Below are 22,780 nucleotides of genomic sequence, written 5' to 3'. Positions count from 1 at the left end.
TCGGCGTGACCTTCGCAGGTAGTCTGCGAGGATTTAATTTTGCTGGTAACGGAAACAATCGCTATGTGCACGAATACATTTTAAAATTTAGGGAGCTTGTTCTTTGAAAGTAGTGAGGAAGGGACGAACTACGCGAATATTTTTTATATTGTCGGAACCTGGCGCTAAAAACCTACCGGGAAATGCTGTATATGATTTTTAAATTCTGTAGCACGAATTCTTCAGGATAAATGCTTCAGTTAGAAAGTCTGTGACTTTGTTGTTTATTGGAATTTGAATAATGATGATTGCAATTTTTTATTTGATTTTATCGATTTTTTATGTTTTTAATTTTTTAAATATTATTTAATTTTTGAAACTTTTAATGGTAGACTTTTTTAATATGTTAGATTGTAATATAAAGCTATTTTAAGTAGATCGCATTGTTATAAAAATAAATGACAGTTATATCTTTCTCGGAGTGGCCAAAAGCTGTTTATTAATTCTTTAGTAAGCTACAAAAGCGCAAAAGCAACCGCGATGTTACGTGATGGCTTAAAGCAAGAAAATTTGCCTGAAGAGGAGAAACATAGCTACAAACTGTGAAAAATGTGAAATAAACTATAAAAGCACTTAAACCATAAAATTCAGTTCAAGAGCAATATCGCAAAATAATTTTAAAATGAGCCTATCTTTAGAATTTCCGATACACAGTCTCGCGTGCTGGAGATAAAAGCGTTTATTCTGTACAACGTATCAGGTTCAATGTTCCGTGTAACCTTCTTCGGGAACATGCAAGGACCTGACTCGGAACAGAGAGCTTACTAAAGCTATGTTCAAAACTGTGGGAAGTAGACAGGATACACAAGAAGGGTATACAAAAACCCTTTATTTTTCTCTATTTACAATAATTTCCGTACTTCGGAATACACAGACCCGCTACTTGGAGTCTAACATAAAAATATAAAAATAGAACTAAACTCTAATTTAACTTTAAAATAATAAACGTAGAAGATTGGCCTTATTTAACAGGAAGCCGTATGTAGTACAGAGAACTGTGAACACTACAATACGTTTAAAGTTATCAAGAGGATTAAACCTTTGGCCTGGAAGGCAAACAGCAACTGAGTAAAATTCTAAGGTAAGCGGCCTGCTTCGACTAACTGCTTCCTCTCTCTCGCTTGGCAAAAAGCCACAACTTAAATACTTGGCGTTCGCCAGACAAACTTTGCATAAATACTTTAATGCTTATAATTCTGGCCGGAAGTAGAAAATAAGAAGTGATAGTAAAGATTTAAAATAAAATAAACGTTAGTAAAACTTAAGATCCTTACAAACGTTGCCATGGCTCGCTTTGAAATCCTTGAGAGTGTTAATCAAAAATTCGTTAAAGTTTTATAAAATATGAAATCGATAATTAAAAAAATTCCAAATTTCAAATTTGGGCTTCTAGATGCCCATATTCGCAGGAGGATTACGTTTTCAAAATCCGATGGCTCTATAGGTACCGTTTTTTTTTATCACAGTGCGAGAAACATACATACATTTATGCAGATTCTGCATTATTTAATTTCTTTAAATATAACACAGAGCGATAATATTTGGTGGCAACAATTTGACAAGTGAAACAACGCTTGTAGTGAATCAACGGAAAATGCCAAAACGAAATTAATAGTCTTTCTGGGCAAATTGCCCTTTGGACTAATAAAAAGAGAGTGAAAGATGCAAACTGTTTGCTACCCAAATAAAATTTAGCACTAGAAATTGTATAAAACATATATCATTTAAACAGTTTCAAGTATCTTAAATATATATTTGCATTTATGCATATAAGGCTATAAAACAGAATTTTGTCAGAGAAGGCCTATTACAAAGTGTTTAATTTAACTAAGACAAAATCAAAAGTTTCGTCATACGAGAAATTCAAATATTGCATCATTAACTGAGATCGCTGGATATTTTTCCGATATCTCTAAGCAATAGGACCAGCATAATACTTCATTGTTCTAAATGATTTATAGCACACTACAATAAACGGATAAATAAATCAACCATATATGAAATAGATGCCCATTGTTTTTTAAAAACATATATTAGGCGAAAGAGAACTTCGAATGTTTGTAATAGAACATTATGCCAAGCAATAAAAAGTTCACTATAAATTCAGTAAGGGATTCTGAAACTTCACAGGCAGGAAGTTATTTTTATTTTATTTAAAAGATATAACGCCTAATGCCGCAGAACAATGTAACCAACATCTGTACATAAGAAGAAAATTTGAGATACGTATTGTCGCCGAAGACCTCACTGTGTGTTTTGTTTAGCAATATCAACGAATTCACCTAACCAATAGTAAACGCACGTTATTTCAAAATGCTGGCTGCAGTGGCAATTTACAAAAGTAATATGAATATACAGTGGAACCTCGAGATACGAGTTTAATTCGTTCCAGCATTAAGCTCGTACAGCAAATTTCTCGTATCTTCTCCATTGAAAATAATGGAAATCCAGTTAATCCGTTCCGCACCTCCAAAAATACCCTCAACATAAAAATAAATTTTTCTAATAAATAACACTGGTAAATAATATAACTGTAGTTTATCTTTATGACAGCTTCCGACACCGAATCGCTTTTTAACTGCTTCTCGTTAATCCATACCGACAACAGTTTCTCAGTATCTTCTAGGAGTTTTGGACGGTGCTTGGAAGTAATGGTAACTCCTTTGGCCACATCAAGTTTCTTAATTTCTTTCTTCTTCTTCAGAATAGTGCAGACAGTCGATGTCCAAACGGCCATAGTCTTTGCCAATTCAGTCATTCAGTCACTCTAATACCACGCTTATGTTTATCTATGATTTCTTTCTTAATTTCAACAGCCCATGGCTTCCTTATTTTTATTTGCAGCACTATCTGAGGCAACAATCTCCATGGCAGGCATCGTAAAATAATTATTTTCACGTTAAATATAAAAAAACAATTAACTCACAAGCGCACAAACACGTAGATCAAAGAACACTGAGTGATCTCACGAGGGGATTCACTGAGTCGAGCCAGATCGGGGGCTCATTGCTCGTTATTCGAGTCAATGCTCGTATTCAGAGACGAATTTTTCGCTCATACTTTACTTGCATATCGAATTTCTCGTATAAAGAGGTGCTCATATCTTGAGGTTTCACTGTTCACTCGCCAAGCAGACTTTGTTGGCGACAGCATACACTATACACATAAAAAATGTTAAAAAAATCCAAGAATTTTTTATTTTGATATAGTTTGATTTTAATATGGTTTAAAATTTTGTAAAAAGCAAATAAATAAAGACGATAAATTTGTAAAAAGACATTAATTTAAGAATTCATTGTGCTTTCACTGTTCAACATCCTGATACGCCGGTTCTTATCACGTGACCCCAAGTGATCTCATCTCACGTAAACTCATAGAGCTGTAATGTACTAGAGAGAGAAACGGCAACCCTGAAGGGGAACAGGAATGCGAACAACGTGACGTTTGGAACATTTCCCACATCTTATTTCCCGCGAATCTTCCTTACCATTACAGTTCTATGGAGAATTTGTGAGAAGCAAGTGTTTTGCGTGTAAGCGCATTGTTTCGGACTTCAAAAATGATACTTTCGTGCTCCGCATATGGATGTAATTCCAGATATGTGAAAGATGGAGGAGTAACATTTCACAACTGAGCTTTTTCTAATGTTTTAAAACCTAATTTTATAAAATATAGAGGTTTTTTTTATCCACTCTACTTGCCTTTTTCTAATAAAAAATAGATTTTCTAATTTTATATAATATATGCATACTTGAAATAACATTTAAATAAAAGTATCTTAATATATATGTATGTTTCTAATAACTGTTTTCTGAAAAAAATGTTAAAATTTTAGTAATACAATATAATTTTAATTAGTCTAGTATTCTGCTTTGGCGACATTTTTTATACGCCAACAGACTGCTTTGAATACGTTTGTTTATATATTCTTTGTATGCGTTTGCTCATGCGGACATGTGCGAAGTAGTAATGTATGTATTTAATACTTGGTAATGTTGATGTAACACTGTGTAAGAACTGCATAAAATTATGTTTTTTTGGGGGGATATGAATGACTTTATTTTATCCCCTTTTCTTGCATCCAAATATAACAAATTTGTTTACCTTCAATCACGTATTTTCTTTCTTATATCATGTTTCTGGCATTTATTCAAATATTAAGAATTTGTTAAGTATTAAGAAAATAGCAATTATATAGCAGTTAAATTTCAAAACTTTAATAGTTTTAAGTTTCTTTTTAAAAATAATGAACATTATTTAAATTTTACCTTCTAAAATCATTTAAAATAAGTATGACTACATTGTGCAACGTGCATAATATATATATATATATATATATATATATATATATATATTTGCTAGTAAAAGGAAGTCTTAATTTACCACCTTTTTGTTTCATAATTTAATTATTTACCACTCTCTCTCTTCCTTTTAACTTATATCTGCTATATTGACATTCATTTTTAGTTCACTTTATTTAATATCTTTCTCACTTTGATTTGCCTACTCTGTAGTTCTCTGTAATACACCGTATTAAATTTCCTTTTCGTATTAATATTAAATTTCCTTTTTGTACTATTTTCTGTTTTCACTCATTCTTTTTATGTTATCTATTTTTTTATTTTTTATTCTGTCCTAAGTACTAAAAACCTTCTTTTTTATTTATTTATTTTACTTATTTATTTTTTAGTTTGCTGTTAGTATATTATTTATTATTTAGTTTGTTCTCTCCAGTTTTTTTTTATTTTATTTAAAATTTTGTAGACGCCGATGGACATATTGCAAAATATTATTCTACAGCATGAAAATTATTTAAATTTTAAAAATTAAAATTTAAAATAAAGTTAAATTTTAAAATAGAGTGTCCAATTTTAGGGAAATTATTAATTTTGGCTGGTGTTTATCGATCTAACCTCTTCTGCAAATTCAACGGCAGCCTCTGCGAAATGACGTCTTTCCAAGTTCGCATTTCGAACTGAGAGAAAAGAGAGGAAAAAATCGCCAGCCATGGCGATAGTACGCCAAAGCCTGGATTCAGTTCCATTTCATGCCCAAACTCCTGCAGCTCATTCCTGTGCCACTTTTTCACCCGGTTTTGAATGGCGATGCTCCGTCTAGTATATAACAGGTCTATGCGTAAACTACGCTACAAAAATATAATTCTCTCAGTAATTATCTAAATTAATTTCAAGTTAAATCTTAATTTGGAATACAAGTTTAAATGCAAAAATTATTTCCCATTTGTACGAATAGCTTACTCAGAAATTATGTAAAACCGCAGTGCTTTACTTCGCCATTGCATTCTCATTAGAATGGATGAATTTAACCCTTGATTTTGCCTTCCTATATTTTCGCCTTCCGGTGAGCGGTGTGATTGCATCCTAATTGACTTAATTACCGCGAATGGTCTTAGGGCATAAAATTTAACTATTTCGTAAAAATTCTGTGTAATTGTATGCCAGTTTTGAAAGAAACAATCAATCTGATAAGAAATGGCTGCGACTTGAAAACGAAGCGTAAAAGGTTACCAGTGAAGATATTCTGTTTGGCATCAGTTGTACTATTATTGGCGACTTTATCTTTTGCGCCGGCAAAACGGAAAAGTACCAATTTTTCAAAACGCTCACAACAAATGTAAAGTCACAGATGTAAGAAGCTTAGAATAATATTCTGTAAAATATTTATCTGCTTAAATTAGGGAGCTTAAAATCTAATAATGAGAATATTGGGGAAGCTTATGCGAAGGAATGATTTCTCTAATTTTTAACTATACGCTATCAGAAATCTGCACGTGCATCATGTGAATTCGTTGTTTGTGATGGCGTGTTATACTAGAACCGTCGAACACATTTTTCCTATTACGCTATTTTCTATCGTTGCCTTCTTTTACATCAATCACTCTTAATGGGTTTAATTAAAGGAAAGTCATATTACAGAAACGGAAGAATACAATATTCGTAGAAGTGACGACTTCTTTCTTTTGCTCCAGTAACCAGTAAAATAATACTACTTTTACACTCATGTCCATAAATTAAGGATAATTCGGAGTCACGCAGAAATCGAACTCTAAAATAAATATATCACCTGTAAAATCACTACACACATCTTCAAGAATCATATGCAAATTTCAGGAAGTAACCAGATGGCACCGATGGTACGTCACAATGACGAGAGTGTAAGAGAGTGATATATAAGGAATACAGGCAAAGAAGTAAAATTGTTCGCAGGCTTTTTATAAGCATTTCAGTGCAATAACCGAATAGTTATGACACAAAGAACGCATTTGGATGATTTTTTACGTGGTAGAATTATCGGCCGTCTGGAATGTGGGCGTACCCAACTGGAAATATCAGACGAACTTGGAATTGCCCAGAGTGTCATCTCCAGGCAATGATTCCAAGATGATGGTAATGTGAGTAGACGTTACAGCACAGGTCGCCCCAGAGTTACAACGCCGAATGAGAACCGGTATTGGCAGTTCTGCCAAAACAAACAGGCGGAGCACAGCCTCAGACCTGTCTCGTCAGCGCTCTTCAGCCACTGGTACGACAATTTCAAGGCAGACCGTGTACAGACGCTTAGGGCAGATTGGTCTATATGCTAGTAGACCTGTCAGATGCATTCCACTTACTGCAACTCACAGTCGCCTGCGGTTAGCCTGGAGTAGAGAGCATGCATTGTGGACACCGCAACAGTGGGTTTGTGTGATGTTTTACGACGAGTCCAGGTTTAGCTTGCCATCTGATTCTCGCCGGACTTTCATATGGAGATCTCGAGGTACCCGTTACCACCAAGAAAACATCATTGAACGACACCGTTACGGTGGTGCAGGAGTACTCGTTTGGGGTGGAATTATTCTGGGTTCCAGAACTGACCTGCATGTTCAAATTGGAACCATGACAAGGCAAATCTATCGGGACGTCATTCTGGAACAACATGTACATTTGCTTCGGGGCGCCATGGGCGCACAGTTTGTGTTTATGGATGATAACGCCCGTCCTCACCGTGCAAACATCGTAAGCGAATGCCTTCAATCGGAGGATATCACCCGTATGGACTGGCCAGCATTCTCACCGGACTTGAATCCAGTAGAGCACGTGTGGGATATGCTTGGCGGACGAGTTGCAGCCCGTCAACCTCCTCCTACATGTCTACCGGAACTTCGGACAGTGTTCCTTTTTGAGTGGTGTAATATCCCCCAAGATCAGATCGATAATTTGATACTCAGCATGCCTAGGCGTTGTACGGATTGTATTGCATCGTCTGGGAGACATACAATGTATTAACAATCATACCAACCATATAATATTGTTTTTTTGTAAATAGTGTTTTTTTTTTTTTTTTTTTTTTTTTTTAATTTGCTCCAGGGAGAAAAATCGCTATTTTTTTAATAATATCAAACATATAGCATCTTTTTTTTATTCTTTACCTGTTGTTTAATAAATAAGCGTTACAAATAAGTCAAATTTGTTTTGCTTCTAACTCTTCCTTTGCCTGATTTTGCATATCCTTAATTTATGGACATGAGTGTAATTTCGGGTTAATTGACTGTTTTAACACATGAAAAAAAAAATTTTTTTTTTGTTTTTAAAATAATAATGTAAGAACGTAAGCCATATTTTCAAGCATTGGAGAATTCTAAAACAAATGTGAAAACACCCTGTGCGTCTAGATAATTTGAAGACTAAATTCATAATAAGTAGATATTTGGAGGAAAAAAAAGTACTTTAATGTTTAGTCTTCGCACATCCCTTCTAATATAATACATCTCTTATGTTCATAAAACTTCTAAATGCCTTTACAGAAGTTAACGGTTGGAACACTTTCATTCCCCCCTCCTTACGACTCCTGAATTTCAGAAATGGTCTGGTGAATAAAGGGATAATTAAGAATAGATACACTATTTCTTTGCAATAAAATGAGAAAGATAATTGATGGCGTGAAGAAAACTTTTGCATCTCAATATCTGAATCCATGACAGTATATCAATTACGTAGAAAGTTCCATTAAAATTTTTTCTTTAAACAGACTGCGCATCAGTGGTTTGAAGATTCAGTGGTAATCCAAGTTTCGAATATGTGGTGGTTCAGCAAAACATAATATCACATCAAATATGAATAAATCAAAAATCAATAACATATAAATTGATTTAATTAAATATAATAATATCACAATCTCAGAAATCTCACATCATTACTGCGTCACATTTTTTTCATCAACTTTTTGAACACACTCAGTGGCGCTTTTAGCGCCCTCTAGCGTTACGCGGGTCTTACCGGAGACTATACTCAAAAATATATTGGTAATCACCGGGACTTTTTAGCTTGTGATACAGATAAGCTATGTTGATAATCACCGCTAGTAGTTAGCGTATCAACCTAAAAGGTGTGTTGTTGAGCTGACCGGGAGTTCGAATACCAGAGAGAGCATGGATGTTTGTAAATAAGTAATGTCTCCATGGCATGCGGGTACTTAAAGAGTCGAAAAGTTGGTGGTATGGGAAGAGATCCTTGGACTGTCTCTTAGAGTAATTATTGTCCATCCGATTTCCAAAAGAGCTGAGCAAACTCATACTGTCACCTCGTAAGATGCCTAAGACTTTGGACGATTACAGATACGAGCCCTTATCTCCCATTATGAACTCTAGAATATATATGATGTTGATACGATAGAATTGCCATTGCTTTTGTATTAGTGTTTTAATGTTAAGGAAGTGAATTGTGTATCGTCAAAGCGTGTAACTTGTGCCCCATTATATTGTGCCAAATAAAGGATTAAAGCGTAAATCCCGATCAATTACTTCTTGAACAGCTCAGCATATCAAGAACTAGGTAAAAACTTCCGATTTTAGTCGAACTGATTGATGACTGAAGTTTTGTTTTATGGTACCGAGATAACAGAGAACTGTAACTGAAAATGGCACAAGCTATGAATCAAATTAGTTAATGAACAGAAGAAAGACTTTCTTTATTCGACTTTCTTTAACTAAAATTGTGAGCAGTGTAAACGAAGGGGGGGGGCGATAATATTGATGACGACGATTTGGAAATTTTAAAAATTCAGAAGAGAACGTTAATCAGATCTGTCAGCTAAAACAAAAAGCATTATAGATGATATGCTTTAACAGTTTGAAAAAAAAAAAAAAATCTCATTTTTCCAGATTTTGCAGCGACCGTACACCGTGTATGAAATGCATATGAAAACACAGCCATTACATTTGCGAACAGGTGATAGTCACAAAGAGCTTATCTGGGAATGAAATAAACAAAATAAAGACAGACGACATCTGCAATGTAAATCATGCATCAAATTACTTCATTTCTAGTCAACAGGTTTCGAAATTGACATACACGTATTGCTTTGCTGACTCAGCGAGAACAGGAAGTAAAAATTAAAGGTTTATTCGACACTGGTGGCGAAAGATAAACAGATACATTGATAAACAGATTGATAAACAGATACATTGGAACTTCTAATCATGAACGCCTTATTAAACGAATAGTACGGCTCACGAATAAATTCCCTGAACAAAATACGCCTCGGATAATGAAAGGTGTTTCGAGGTACGAACGCTCAATTCGATTACATAAGATTTCAGATGTGTTTTAGTGTTTAATACTCAGGGGTCTTTTTTTAAACACCATTTTATTATTTTCTATTGCTTAACTCCAAAGGAAGCCTGAAAGCAAACGGACTTACAGGACCATGATTTCGACCTGGAGAAAATTATGGCGAGATTGGGTTGTAAGCAGAAATTTTAACATCTGGAATTTTTTTTTTTAATCTGTAGAAAAACTTATGGGTTAGAAAATCAACAATGAAAACGTGGAGAAAATACCACAGGACCATAAAAATGAGCTCAACGACAAAGAACTACAACAACTTTAGTAGTAACAAAATGGAAGCAATGTCTTTAAAAGGAGAGGAAGAAAAAAAATTATTTTAGTTCTGTGATCCGAGAAATTTGTGCAAATTGAATAAGATGCAAAGTTTTCACGTAATGATATCACCTTAATAAAGCAATCGCAAGCTGCGACATAAGCCTTTTCAGTTAAGAGTACCAAACATTTTTAAATGCAATCAATAACAAATCCCATTAGACAAATTTTTAGTGAATAGAGGACCAGTGAGTCTTAATGGAGTTGAACAGCCCTTAGAGACAAAGAAATGATATAAGGAAATGCCTTCTACAGTTACCTCGTTTTTTCATGCAACATACCAGTGCCAAATTTACGTATAAGCTACACAAGCTATAGCTTAAGCTTCCTCTTCCTTGGAGGCCCCAAAAAAGTTTTACCATATCCTATGTTGAGAATAGCATCATTTCACTCGTCACTTAGCACGAGTCAAGGACGGACGTGCAAGTGATGAACTCATGCGTTTAAAGTCTTTAGAATGTAGAGAGTTATATAATTGCCTTAGCAACTAGATGTCACAACTATTGTATTGAAATAAAGAAAATTACTTTGAAGATTTATTTGAGCACAAAGAAGAAAATATAAAAAAATCTGAAAGCTTTCAGATTTTACATTACGCCCAAAGGGGCGTTTTTTTCACGTTTTGTGTGTTACCTTTATTTATTAAATATCATGTTCTTCGCTCTTAGACTATAAAACTTAATTCAACAGCAACATATCAAAATAATTTTAAATTGTCTATCTATATCTTTAGAATTTCCGATACACAGTCTTGCGCCACAGATATAATCCCCCCCCCCGTACAGTGTTGCCATTGCTCGCTTTGAAACCGTTGAGTTTGTTAATAAAAAATTCGTTAAAGCGTTATAAAATAGGAAATCGATAATAGAACATATTCTAAATTTGGACTTTCAGATGTCCATATTTGGGTGGAGACGTACGTTATTCAAAATTTGCTGGTTCTAGGTACCGTTGTTTTATCACAATGCGAGAAACATACATACATTTATGAAGATTCTTTATTATTTAACTTCTTTAACACAGGGCGATTATATTTGATGGCAGCAGTTTGAAAAGTGAAACGGACATTTGCCAAAACGAAATTAATAGCCCTTTTGGCTAAAAATGAATGTTCAGTGTAGTTTTTCATGTATAGTATGACAATTATTGAACCATATGAAAAAATACTTCATAACTTTTGAAGCACTGGCGAGATTCAGTTAAAACTTGCCGGTTGAATGCAGGGCATAATGAGAATTTGTTTGAGCACGCGCAACTCGTATTTTTGTGGTTAATTTTTGGTTGAAGATGTCGAAATACAGCGTTTCTGAGCGCATATTTATCGTCAAGGCCTACTATTCGAGTAATAACAGCCCGACTGAGGCTCAGAGGAAATATGCGATCGAATGCAAGCTGAAGACAAGCGATTCAAGTGTTATAACAATAAAAAATCTGATTAAAAAATTCAAGAGCACTGGCAGTATTTGTGATGACAGGTTGGCAATGTCGGTCGTCGAGCAGGTGAGAAAACGCTTGAAAATATCATACATAAAAACGATGTTTCAAAATAGCCCAAAGACCAACAGGTCATAATCAACCGGGAGACCTTGCGACAAATTGTTGTTCAATACCTGCAGCTGTTTTCATACAAAATCCATACTCATCAGCCATTGAACAGCGCTTGTGTTTCGCCAACATGATTGTCGATATGACTGACAAACAAGAATTTGATATGAATAAGGTTTGTTTTAGCGAGGAAGCTCACTTTTATTTGGATAGGTACTTCAATAAGTAGAGCTGCCGCGTTTGGGGACTGAATAATCCCCATTTCGCAATCGAGAAGTCTCTCCACCCCAAATGAGTAACTGTTTGGTGTGCAATGTCACGATATTCACTGGAGGCACGGTGTTTGCTGAACGTTATGTCAACATTTTAGAAAATGATGTCAATTCTCTTATCTAAAGTCACTCAGATTTCGAAAAGATGTGGTTCATGAAGGACACGGCATGACCCCATGAAGTCCTGGAAGAGCACTTTGGGAAGCCGATTTTAACTCTGGGGTACTCAGAGACTACTGGAATGGGAATCGCTTGGCCGCCGAATTCGCCTGATCTCAACCCTTGTGACTCATTTTATGGGGGCAATATTAAAGACAAAGTTTATGCAAATAACCCCAAAACCGTCGCTGAGCTTATAACAGCCATTCGGGAGGCCATCGAAAGCGTCGATGTCTCGATACTTCAGCGAGTTTTGCAGAATTTTGTTCTTCGTCTGCGCTACGCCACAGCCACTGATGGCAACCATATCGAACAGCTCGTAAACCAAATCCGAATATCTGTAATTACTTTTCAAATTTTAATAAAATTTTGTAACTCAGTAGATTTTGAAAATTTGATTTTTTTATTTCATATAGCTGAATAATCGTAACCTTGTAATTAAACCGTGTTTTCTTATGTGTCACACACTTTGTATTCATTTTAGGAATTACTATGGAGTACACGTTAATTATTGTGTTAATTTTTTAGAGTTAGCCTTCATTGCGAGACGCGCAACACAAAATATTTTGCCACTTCAGTTTTGGAACCGAGCTAAAGGGGAAATTTGCATGTTTAGAAGAATGCCAAGAAAAGGTGTCTACAGCTATTTAAAAAGGTAAACACAATAGAAAAAGGTTTCAAAGAACATTTTGAATCTGTTGAAACTTATCGGGATAAATTTCCGGAATAGGTTCCAGTACTGAAGTAAGTTCAAATAACCGAAGGATTGAAAAGAAGAAATTTAATGGCGATGGGAAAGAATCCAAGATTAATTAACACTTTACCGACCGCTAGCGAAACAACAGCATACGCACGTCCGACCGGCCGCTCAGCCGCAGATTCTTCCTGTTCTGAATAACTGTCAGAACAATCTGATAAATCGTCTAAATAATGTTTGTTAAAATGTGGGAGTTTACGAAACAACGCACTTAACGCAAGTGAGAAATGTACCTCAATACTACACTAGTTATCATAAATTAAGAAAAAATCACAAAAATTGCAATAACTCCCTCAAAAATAAGCCAAACCGTGTAAAATTTGAATATGTTGCCAAATAAGAGTAGCTGAGTAAAACTGCAATAGGCAAATTAGTGGTGCTGCATTCGGAATACGTCATCTGCGAGGAGAATAAAAGTCCATGTTTGAGAGCAAGCCTACATATTTCACTGTGATAATAACATCAGAAATCTGAGATAGCCAATTCGTTACAATGACCTCCAGGCATATCATTTGCCTGCAGAACTACGATGGAGATCCATTGGGAGAGTAGAGACAGGAGAACAGACAGAAGTCAAACAAAAGTGGCCAGATGGCTAAATGTGAGTCCTTCTGTGGTTCATAGACTTTGGAGGCGATTTCAAATCACAGATTCGGCCTCTAGGAGGTTCCGCCAAGGATCGCCAACTGCTACGACGAGCGCTGATGACCGATATTTGACATTATGTGCACGCAGGAATAGAACGCTACTCCGACTCTTTAAGATCCTCCCTTGCTGCAGCCACCGGAAGGTTGGTGTCAACGTCAACTGTGCGTAGAAGGCTTCACGAAGGTGGTCTGTATGCGAGACAACCAGCCATTTGCATGCCGCTCACGTCACGCCATAGGAGGGACCGTTTGCAGTAGGCACGACAACATGCCCACTGGACGCTTGATTAGTGGAGGGCTGTTCTCTTTACGGATGAGTCCAGGTTTAGTCTAGAAAGCGATAGCAGGCGTTATTTGATATGGAGAGAACCTGGAATCCGTTATCATCCGTCAAACATCCGTTAAAAAGATGCATACGGAAGCAGTGTCTGTGTTTGGAGTGGCATCTCTTTGGGTAGACGCACAGACCTCCATGTCTTTCCAACGGAAACCGTGAATGTTCCGGTTTATAGAGATGACATCCTTGATGCTTATGTGCGCCCATGTGCCAGGACAATAGGTGATGCTTTTCTGTTACAGGACGATAACTCAAAACCACACAGGGCTGGCATCGTAGATGATTATCTTCAACAGGAAACAATTATGCGCATGTAGTGGCCAGCTCGATCCCCGGACTCGAATCCTATCGAGCACGTTTGGGATGCTTTAGGATGACGTCTAGCTGCTTTTAATCCGCCCCCTCAGACCCTTGCCGCGCTTGCAACAGCTTTGCAAGAGCAATGGCTCTCGTTTCCTATGGAACTGATAGACCGCATAATTGAAAGCATCACGCATCTCTGTATGTGCTGTATTGCTTCTAGAGGCGACCATATTCCCTATTGAAGGTACTTTTCCTATAGCAAACTGACACCTTCGATTTGTTCATTTTATACATGGGCTAATTTCTATACTACCATAATTGTCTGGTAATTTATTTTTAAGTTATTTGATACCTTACTGTGTGTTGTATATTGTGGGTAAGTTTCATAAAATTCTACATGTAACTTTTTCAGTAATCGTGATTTTTGTGATTTTTCCCTAATTTATGATAACCAGTGTAATAATAAAATGCAGATGGTATAGCAATTGTTTATCGCCATGGCTGCCGATTGATACGATATTTTTAGGTAGCCCCGAGAAAAAAGCGATTAATAGGCTATCGGTTGGTAGGCGTTGGCGAAAAAAGCCAATTAATAGGCGATCGGTCGGCAGGCGTTGGCGAAAAAAAGTCTATCAATAGGCTATCGGTCGGTAGGCGTTGGCGAAAAAAAGCTGATTAATAGGCGATCGGTCGGTAGGCGTTGGTGATGAAAAGCCGATTAATAGGCTATCAGTTGGTAGGCGTTGGGGATAAAAAGGCAATTAATACATTAAAGGCGGGAGTCGTAGTACTACGATTTATCTCGACTGTAGCTTAAAGGCGGGAGTCGTAGTAATACGATTTATCTCGACTGTGGCTTGCGCCACTTTACGTTTCTATTTAGTATGTTTTGTGGTTTGAAGCTGTTCGGTTGTTCAAATTCTACTTACATTAAACGAGTATTGTTGTTCATTGACAACAATACTCGTTTCAGCACTCTTTTCGAAGCTCTATTCAATTAGTGTGTCCACAGAAATAAACGATAAGTGCTATCTTCACAAAATTTTACTTGTGTACTACTCTAGGCCTAATTAGACTGCCTACTTTTTTTTTTTTTTTTTTTTTTTTTAAATCGAAACTCCGACTTTAAAAGACAGCGTGCCGGAAAGGTTTAAAAGGTAGTGGTTCAATTGCTGTCAATAAAAGGTTTTTGCTGAATTTCTTCTATTTTTATTGGTTTTTTTTTAAAAAACTCCGTTTTTTTGTATCACCCTGTAGTATATATAAATGCATTCAATGCAAGAAATGTCGTGTGAAGCCCGTGATTCAGATTTCTGCACCACTCCAGTTGATAGAATTGTAAGAAGAATATCAGTTTCATTCCAAGAACTGGATGTTATATTGATCGAGACAAAAGCATTTATCAACTTATGCTTTCAGTGATCCAAACGAACCAGAACCGTTTACATCTGCCCCTGTCTTAATTGGATGGCGATTACTGACATCTGAAATAAAGAGATTCCTTCCTTTGAATCCTAACTTCTGAAAATGAGAAGATACAAAGAGGATTTACTTAATCGAATATAAAAAGGATGAAGATCATCCTATTTTCTTGAACTTAGAACATCTCATCAATTCCCGACTAGTCAACCGGCCCATGGAACTTCGAGAAAATATCATGGATTTGATAAACGATGATGAAGCACCCAGACTTTCTCGTCGAAAAGCATTCCGACAAACCTGCATTCTGAACGTGATGGCTATATCCGTATATGCACTGAAAGATTCTCGCATAGAACTCTCGTTAGGAGGCTTGTGCAACTGTTATCTCTTCTAGAACTCTCACCCAACGCTTAAGGAACTTTTCGTTTCCTGACGAATCGGCCAGGGAGAATGCTAAGAACTCTAGTGTATAGATGGCACTAGGTTTGTTTTTTTATTTGACTACGGCAAAGTACACGAGGGCTATCTGCTTATGAGGAGGAGGACAACCGTAACTTTTCTCATACCACGAACTATGAACTACTTCATACTGTGCAATGTGTGACAGATGCACCAGTTCTACGTACTCCAACACTATGTACCATGAAATGAATTCATAAATTGTATGCTGTATTATGAACTGCACTATGAATGATAACTTATAAACTGTAAATCGTGTAACAAAAAAACCAACCAATCAACGAACCACATACCATAAACACTCCCCCCCACTAACAAAGCTCCAAACCGAAACACAAAAGAAATATGTATATACATCTGTAAATAACTTATTGTAATTATTGTATCTATCCATCCAACTGCAAAGTACCCGTATAAAGTATATCTGAGACAATATTGTCTGCAATGCAAATTATGCACCATTAATATATAACAGTGTATTATGAATACTGCTTGCTACAATGTAAACTAATTCCCGAGCATGGTGTTAGCGTGCCCGGTCAGGGTACACTTCTATAGATGGCTAGTGCAGTGGGGCGATACCAGTTTTGCCCATGGCGATGTTTTGGTGCCTCCTGTACTTCTTTCTGTCTGTCTGCTTATGAGGAAGGATGCCTTCGTGGAAGAACCGCTTGGAAGCTAATATGACAGCTCTGATCTTTTTTTGATTTTCTGTTAGTGTTTTGGTATTTATGAAATTAACCGTGCAGTTAATGAAGTATGTAATTTGTTTCCATTTATACTCCAAATAAAATAAAGGCTTAATGTCTCCAAATAAAGGTTTAATGTAAAAATCATGATAATTTATTTACTTTAAATATCTTAGCATGTCATCAAGAACCAGGTAAGAACGTTTAGTTTTATTTAAAGTGACTGATGATTGAACTTTTGTTTTACCACCATAAATTTCATGGATCTGATCAGGCTCATGTTCTGGCAAAAGGACTAATCAGGGGCGGTGGTAGGTATTTTGCTGTCCGGTGCGATCTCTGAGGTTCCTTAATTTTGCTGCCCGGCACCTGCTCAAATTCCAAAAGTTTTGTGCCTCTAAATTCTGCTGCCTCTAGCACCTGTCTATGGCGCCGCCCCTGGGATTAATTAGTGTAGTTAACATTTCGCTGAGGGTCATAGAGAAAATTCAGTCTAAAACTGATCAACAGTTTTTCATAGTAGAGCATTCATATGAAGGCTTTGTAAGACACATGTGGCATAAGCCGAACTTCGTTGCAAGGCAACCGTACCTTACTGTGTCACAAAAAGTAAGAATTTTATCTAATTATTGTAAATGTGCAATTTTATGCACCTGTTATGAGAACCGACCAGTCACAGTGATAGGAATATTAACTGACACTAGTTCGACGATTTCACTGAGTCAGTTGCACACTCACGCATGCGTAGCTTTACCTTCCTGATTGGCTAAGGCTTAAACCTTATGTGGGAACGGCGTTAAATTATTTTTAAGTCTTACGGCTATGACAATAATGCCGTTTAGACCATCGCGTTATAGCTCCATAATTGTACAGTAAATATACAGAAGTGATAGAGCTTCACAAAGCGAAAAAGTTAGTAACGCGTTTGTCCACCTCTGGCCCTTATGCAAGCAGTTATTCGGCTTGGCATCGAGTTATAGAGGTTGCGGATGTCCTCCTGAGGAATATCCTGCCAAATTCTGTCCAACTGGCGCGTTAGATCGTCAACATTCTGAGCTGGTTGGAGAGCCCTGCCCATAATGCTCCAAACGTGCTCAGTAGGAGAGAGATCCGGCGACCTTGTAGCCAAGGTAATGTTCGGCAAGCAGTAGAAACTTGTGCAGTGTGGAAGCGGGCATTATCTTGCTGAAATGTAAACCCAGGGTGGAGTGACATGAGGGCAACACAACGGGCCTTGGTTGTCGGCCTTTCTGCCAGAAGAGAGTCAGGTTGGTATCACACCGATGTCCGGGGCGTCTCCAGACTCGCCTTCGCTGATCGTCGGGGCTCAGTTCAAAGCGGGACTCATCACTGAAGACAATTCTACTCCAGTCAGTGACATTTCAGTGCGAATGAGCCCGACACCACTGCAAACGGGCTTGACGTTGTACAGAGGTCAATGGTAGTCGGCGCAAGGGGCGCCGTGACCTCAGCCCCCTTTCTGTGAGCCATCTATGAATGGTCCTTGCGGTCACTGAAGCACTAGTTGCACGTAAAATCGATGATAATGATGCATCTGGGGCTGTGAGTGCCGCTCTGACGATTGCTCGGTCTTCACGTTCTGTCGTTTCTCTACGCCTACCCCTTCCTTCTTGACGCTACGTGCGGCCATGGTTCACCTATTCCTACCAACATCGTCTAATAGTGGCATCGCTCCTGCTCAAATGTCGAGTTATTCGCCGATAAGACCAACCGGCTTCTTTGAGCCCACTACACGACCTCTCTCAAATTCTGACATCTGCGCATATAGTTCGCGCACCTGTATGCGAGGGCATAGTTACTGTCTACCAGAGTACACGGAATGAAATTTGTGAAGAATTTATGACCTAGAATCGTAATTTCTCCTCTTAACCACTTGCGCTGAAAAGACGTGCCACGCACGTCGAAATGCTTTTCTCTCAAACCGCGAGCGATGTGAACACCACGTCGATAGGCATTTATCGCAAAAATGAAAATAACTTGGTGCACACATCGCCTAACAACGAGATTGTTTATTTCTCGAGTTACAGCTCTGGATTGCACCCGCAGACGCGGAGCGGCGTAAATGAGACACTTTACCGCTTGTTATATTGTAGCGCACGACACCGCAACCGTGAAGTTTAGTCGTAGCGCAAGTGATTAAATATCCTGCCAGTTGTGCAGATCAGATGAGCTGTAGCGAACACCGTTCATTCATTGGTAGTCAAAATGTAAAATTTTGCATTTTCCGTCGAAACCTGTATGAATATGAATTTGTGTCCAATTTGCTTCATATCTTCTCGGTGCGTCGTGGTGGGTCTTCTTTTTTTTTTTTTTTTTTTTTTTTTTTTTTTTTTGTCTCAAAGTGTATATTCGCATTTAAATTTAATCTCATAACGCAGTTAATCTAAAGAGTCTCCTAAAAATGCTACACGCTTTATTTCATTAAATACTAACCCTAGATATGTAACTACCGTTATAATGTTTCTTGAAATATAAGTTTAGAATTTTCTGGAAATAGTTTTAATGCTATAGATAAGAAGATCCGGAATGTATAAAATATAATTCTTTATTTGTTTCCTTTACAGTAAAAACTCTAATTAGTAAAATATTCATTATAACTTAAAAATAATGTACTCAAAATTTCCCCGGCTTTACGTTCAAAACTATACTATACACAAACAGAGTTACTTTTCAATGATTATTATAGACTAAAAATTAAGAATTTTTTTACCAAATTTCGAAAGCAATTTACAAAATAAAAGTTGCTCGTTTTGGCCTTTAATTACAAATTAGATTTCACAATATCTGTTATTAAATTTGCAGCTAACTGTATGAAAATATTAATTACCGAACGGAAATAAAAACTGTTAACCATATTGAATATCTTATCTATATTCAATATAGAGAAGATGCCGTCAATGTGAATACTTTCTTATAAATAACTAAAACAAGTTATTACCTCCAAGTGAAGCTCTTTGGCTAGCTGTTCAAAACGTGTTTCAGCTGTCCTGTTGGTTTTTCTGTCTAGGAACATAATGCCAGTCGCGTATTGGCCTTTGGGAGGAAGTGTAATACCAAGTTCTTCCCTAAAAAAATAAAAATTTTCACTTTAAGAAACTTAAACGCATCTGAAAAAGGCACCTCATGATGTTTGTTTACATAAATTTTGTTGGCGTAGTAGCAAAACTTATTAGAAATGTTCCTACAAAATAAAACATTTTCGAATAATTGAATCATAATATGCATAGCAGCATCAAAATTATCAGCTAGACGTCAGAAGACTGTTTAATGAATACTCACCACTAAGTCTTAAAATATTGCAAATCAGGAGAAGGCTTCGTAAAGAACCTTTTATTAACTCAAATAAAGTTCACAGTCGTAAGAGCAAGTTGGTAAGCACAAAAGTTTTGTAAGCGCAAGTTGGTGCCAACAAATAAAGTTGGCGCTTACGAAAGCCAACATTTTTGGCTTAACTCAAAATGTAATGAATAACTTCAGATAAAATAGCCTAATGGCTTCACAGGTTAATTAATCATCGCGCAAGCTGGTTGGCTGACTTTTAATGGCACAAAACCTTGAAGGTTATTATGAGCCAGACGAATGGTGAATAAAATCCAAAATTTACAAATTTTACAATTACAATTACAAACACTCTGTATCAAATGAATTGTTGAAATGAACCTGTAATGCTGATAAAGGCATGGAGAAATGCTCTAGCAATAGGTAGAGCTGGATAAAAGGAAAAAACTTCAAATCATATGGTAAAAAGAGATTCCTTTTAAACAATTCGTAGGCGAGTCAACAGTATATCCTCCTTTCGATTCTCTCTCCACACCAAATTGTGTTTTACCTGCCTTAATTTGTTAAATGTCTGGCATTTCCAGAGTTCTTGCCACCTGGAAAAGATTTTTGTTCTGATGTAATACCGTATGTCTGTAAAAGGAACATTATTTTCAGAGGTAATATCATCAGATTTTGCTGCGACATCGGCGAGTTCATTGCCTTTGATGCCAGCATGTCCAGGCACCAGCAGTACGCAACAGAATAACCTAAGTTTCTCAAACGGAGGTGTGCCTTTAAAATTTCTAAGACCAAAGGGTGGCTAGTATTTGTATTTATTGATTCAAGGGTACTTAGAGCAGCGGTGCCCAACCTTGTGCTAGCCGATCGTTTTATATGTGCTCGTCAGCCCGATTAAGTACTATAAAGAAAAAATATTTTAAAAATAACTATTCATTTATATTTCTTAATTGTTAAAATATGGTAAGTATTTAGAGTCATAAGAGATATCTTGCAAGACGTTATAAAATAATTGATTGCTGACTGATGAACTTTGATAGCGAACATGGAATCTTATTGCTTCATTCCTATGCTAGATGACTCAGCAGAGGAAAAGTACTTGTACGATTTGTAGAACTTCTATCGCCAATAAAGCAGTTTTGGGAATCTGGAAACGAATGTGTAAAGAATTGGACGATAATAATTGATCATCCGATCTGTTTTTCCCACGGATACAACAGCTAAACTGAACAAACTGAACGAAGATCTCCAGGAGGAAAAAAACCTTTTTCAGTTGGCTGGGACTGTAACTGCTTTTCAGACATAGTTAAATTTGTGGATAAATCAGATGAAAGAAAATAATTTCACCCATTTTCAGAATTTATCGAGCCATATTAATAACCACAAGGCAATTGAAACAGAGAAATACTCGGAAAACCTAAATGCACTGAAAAATAATTTCGAACTCCGCTTCTCTGATATTAATAAAGTTCAACCAATATTATTAGTCATCTCAAACCCATTTGCCGAAATTAATATTTCAAATATATCAGATAAGATTGGAAATATGTTTAACAAAAATGCTGATATTTTGGAAATATGCTCTCGATAGGCCAAAACGTGCTCGCGATAGGACAAAGGTTGGACACCACTGATTTAGAGAGTCAGAATAGATGATGAACTTTCTGCTATTCTGCTTAGAGATAAAGATTAAGGAATTCAAAATGGCAAACGTTTCTGCAGTAAAGACAGATGCAGCATTATGAAGTTTAAAGACTTTATCACAAACAAAAGCTGCCCCGACACGATCATGATTCTTCGAGTCATCAGTAAAAGTTGCTTTATAGTTAGAATGACTGCTTCTTTGTTCTAGGAAAATCGCGCAAGCTGGCTCTGACTCGAAAGATCGGCGTAAACAAGCGTAATAGCAAGAGCAGTTCAATGCCACATAAATTTAATTGCTAGAAAATCAAAGATAGCAGCGTAGCTTTCAGGCAGGCAGGACGCGCTCTAATTTCACCTTTCAAAACCTTCCCTTAAATATTAACATCTTTCTACCTCATTTGAATACACACGCTAGACGATTTGCATTCTGGGAAGAAAGTGTGAGTTGAAAGCCCTTCCCTTAAATACTAACATCTTTCTACCTCATTTGAATACACACGCTAGACGATTTGCATTCTGGGAAGAAAGTGTGAGTTGAAAGCCCTTCCCTTAAATACTAACATCTTTCTACCTCATTTGAATACACACGCTAGACGATTTGCATTCTGGGAAGAAAGTGTGAGTTGAAAGCAAGAGCGATAGTAAAGTCACTTAAACACAAAATAACTGTTAAGTAAGTTAAATAATCCCCCCTCCCCAATACACGCTGAACTCATTTTAGATTTTAAAAAGAACTCGAATAAATAAAGAATAATAGCAGAGAACCCGGAGAGAAATGCATTTTCAATTAAAATGCTGAAAAACAAGTGATGACCACGCAGCTTATAAACTGTACACATCACATATACCGAAATGCAATAAAATAAACTAATTTTTTTTTTTTTTAAAAAGAAAAAGATATTTTCTGTCAGGACTGTTGAAGTATTAAATTTATTCAAAGTAAATTTCAGCATTTCTGGTTCCATCAATAATGATTTTTTTTAGGCAGCTTGGCTGCTTCTGTACAATCTGTAAAACAATATTTGTCATCTTAGCAATTCTGACTTCTTGGGGATGTGCACTATCAGCTCTATGTAATTTCATATTCCACGTAAGAAATGAAAAACTTCACGTTAGGTAATTTGCGACACAGAACTATAGATAAAAACCGCTTAGGAGCAGAATTTTATAGTTTTTATTATTATTATTATTATCAGCGTGCAAAATGTTAAAACAGGCATAAGTGTGCAAAATGTTAAAACTTATGAGTAAACTTCGGGCATAATATAA

General features: G+C 36.5%; 1 protein-coding gene across 4 annotated transcripts in view; it reads right to left on the bottom strand.

Annotated features, from left to right (window-relative positions):
* The window catches only part of LOC118187991 (uncharacterized), a 275,888-nt gene that overhangs the window by 122,468 nt on the left and 130,640 nt on the right, over window positions 1–22,780 (bottom strand). For all 4 annotated transcript variants that reach the window (XM_085814595.1, XM_085814593.1, XM_085814594.1 and 1 more), the window contains exon 4: window positions 19,527–19,653. In XM_085814595.1, coding sequence (XP_085670721.1) covers window positions 19,527–19,653 — 127 coding nt within the window. The remainder of the gene's footprint in view (window positions 1–19,526; window positions 19,654–22,780) is intronic.

Source organism: Stegodyphus dumicola, chromosome 4, assembly GCF_044657685.1.
Source record: "Stegodyphus dumicola isolate Sdum_Otavi_A_Nest chromosome 4, ASM4465768v1".
Lineage (NCBI taxonomy): Eukaryota > Metazoa > Arthropoda > Arachnida > Araneae > Eresidae > Stegodyphus > Stegodyphus dumicola.
The sequence above is the reverse complement of the archived record's forward strand: the minus strand, read 5'-3'. Positions and strand labels throughout refer to the sequence as shown.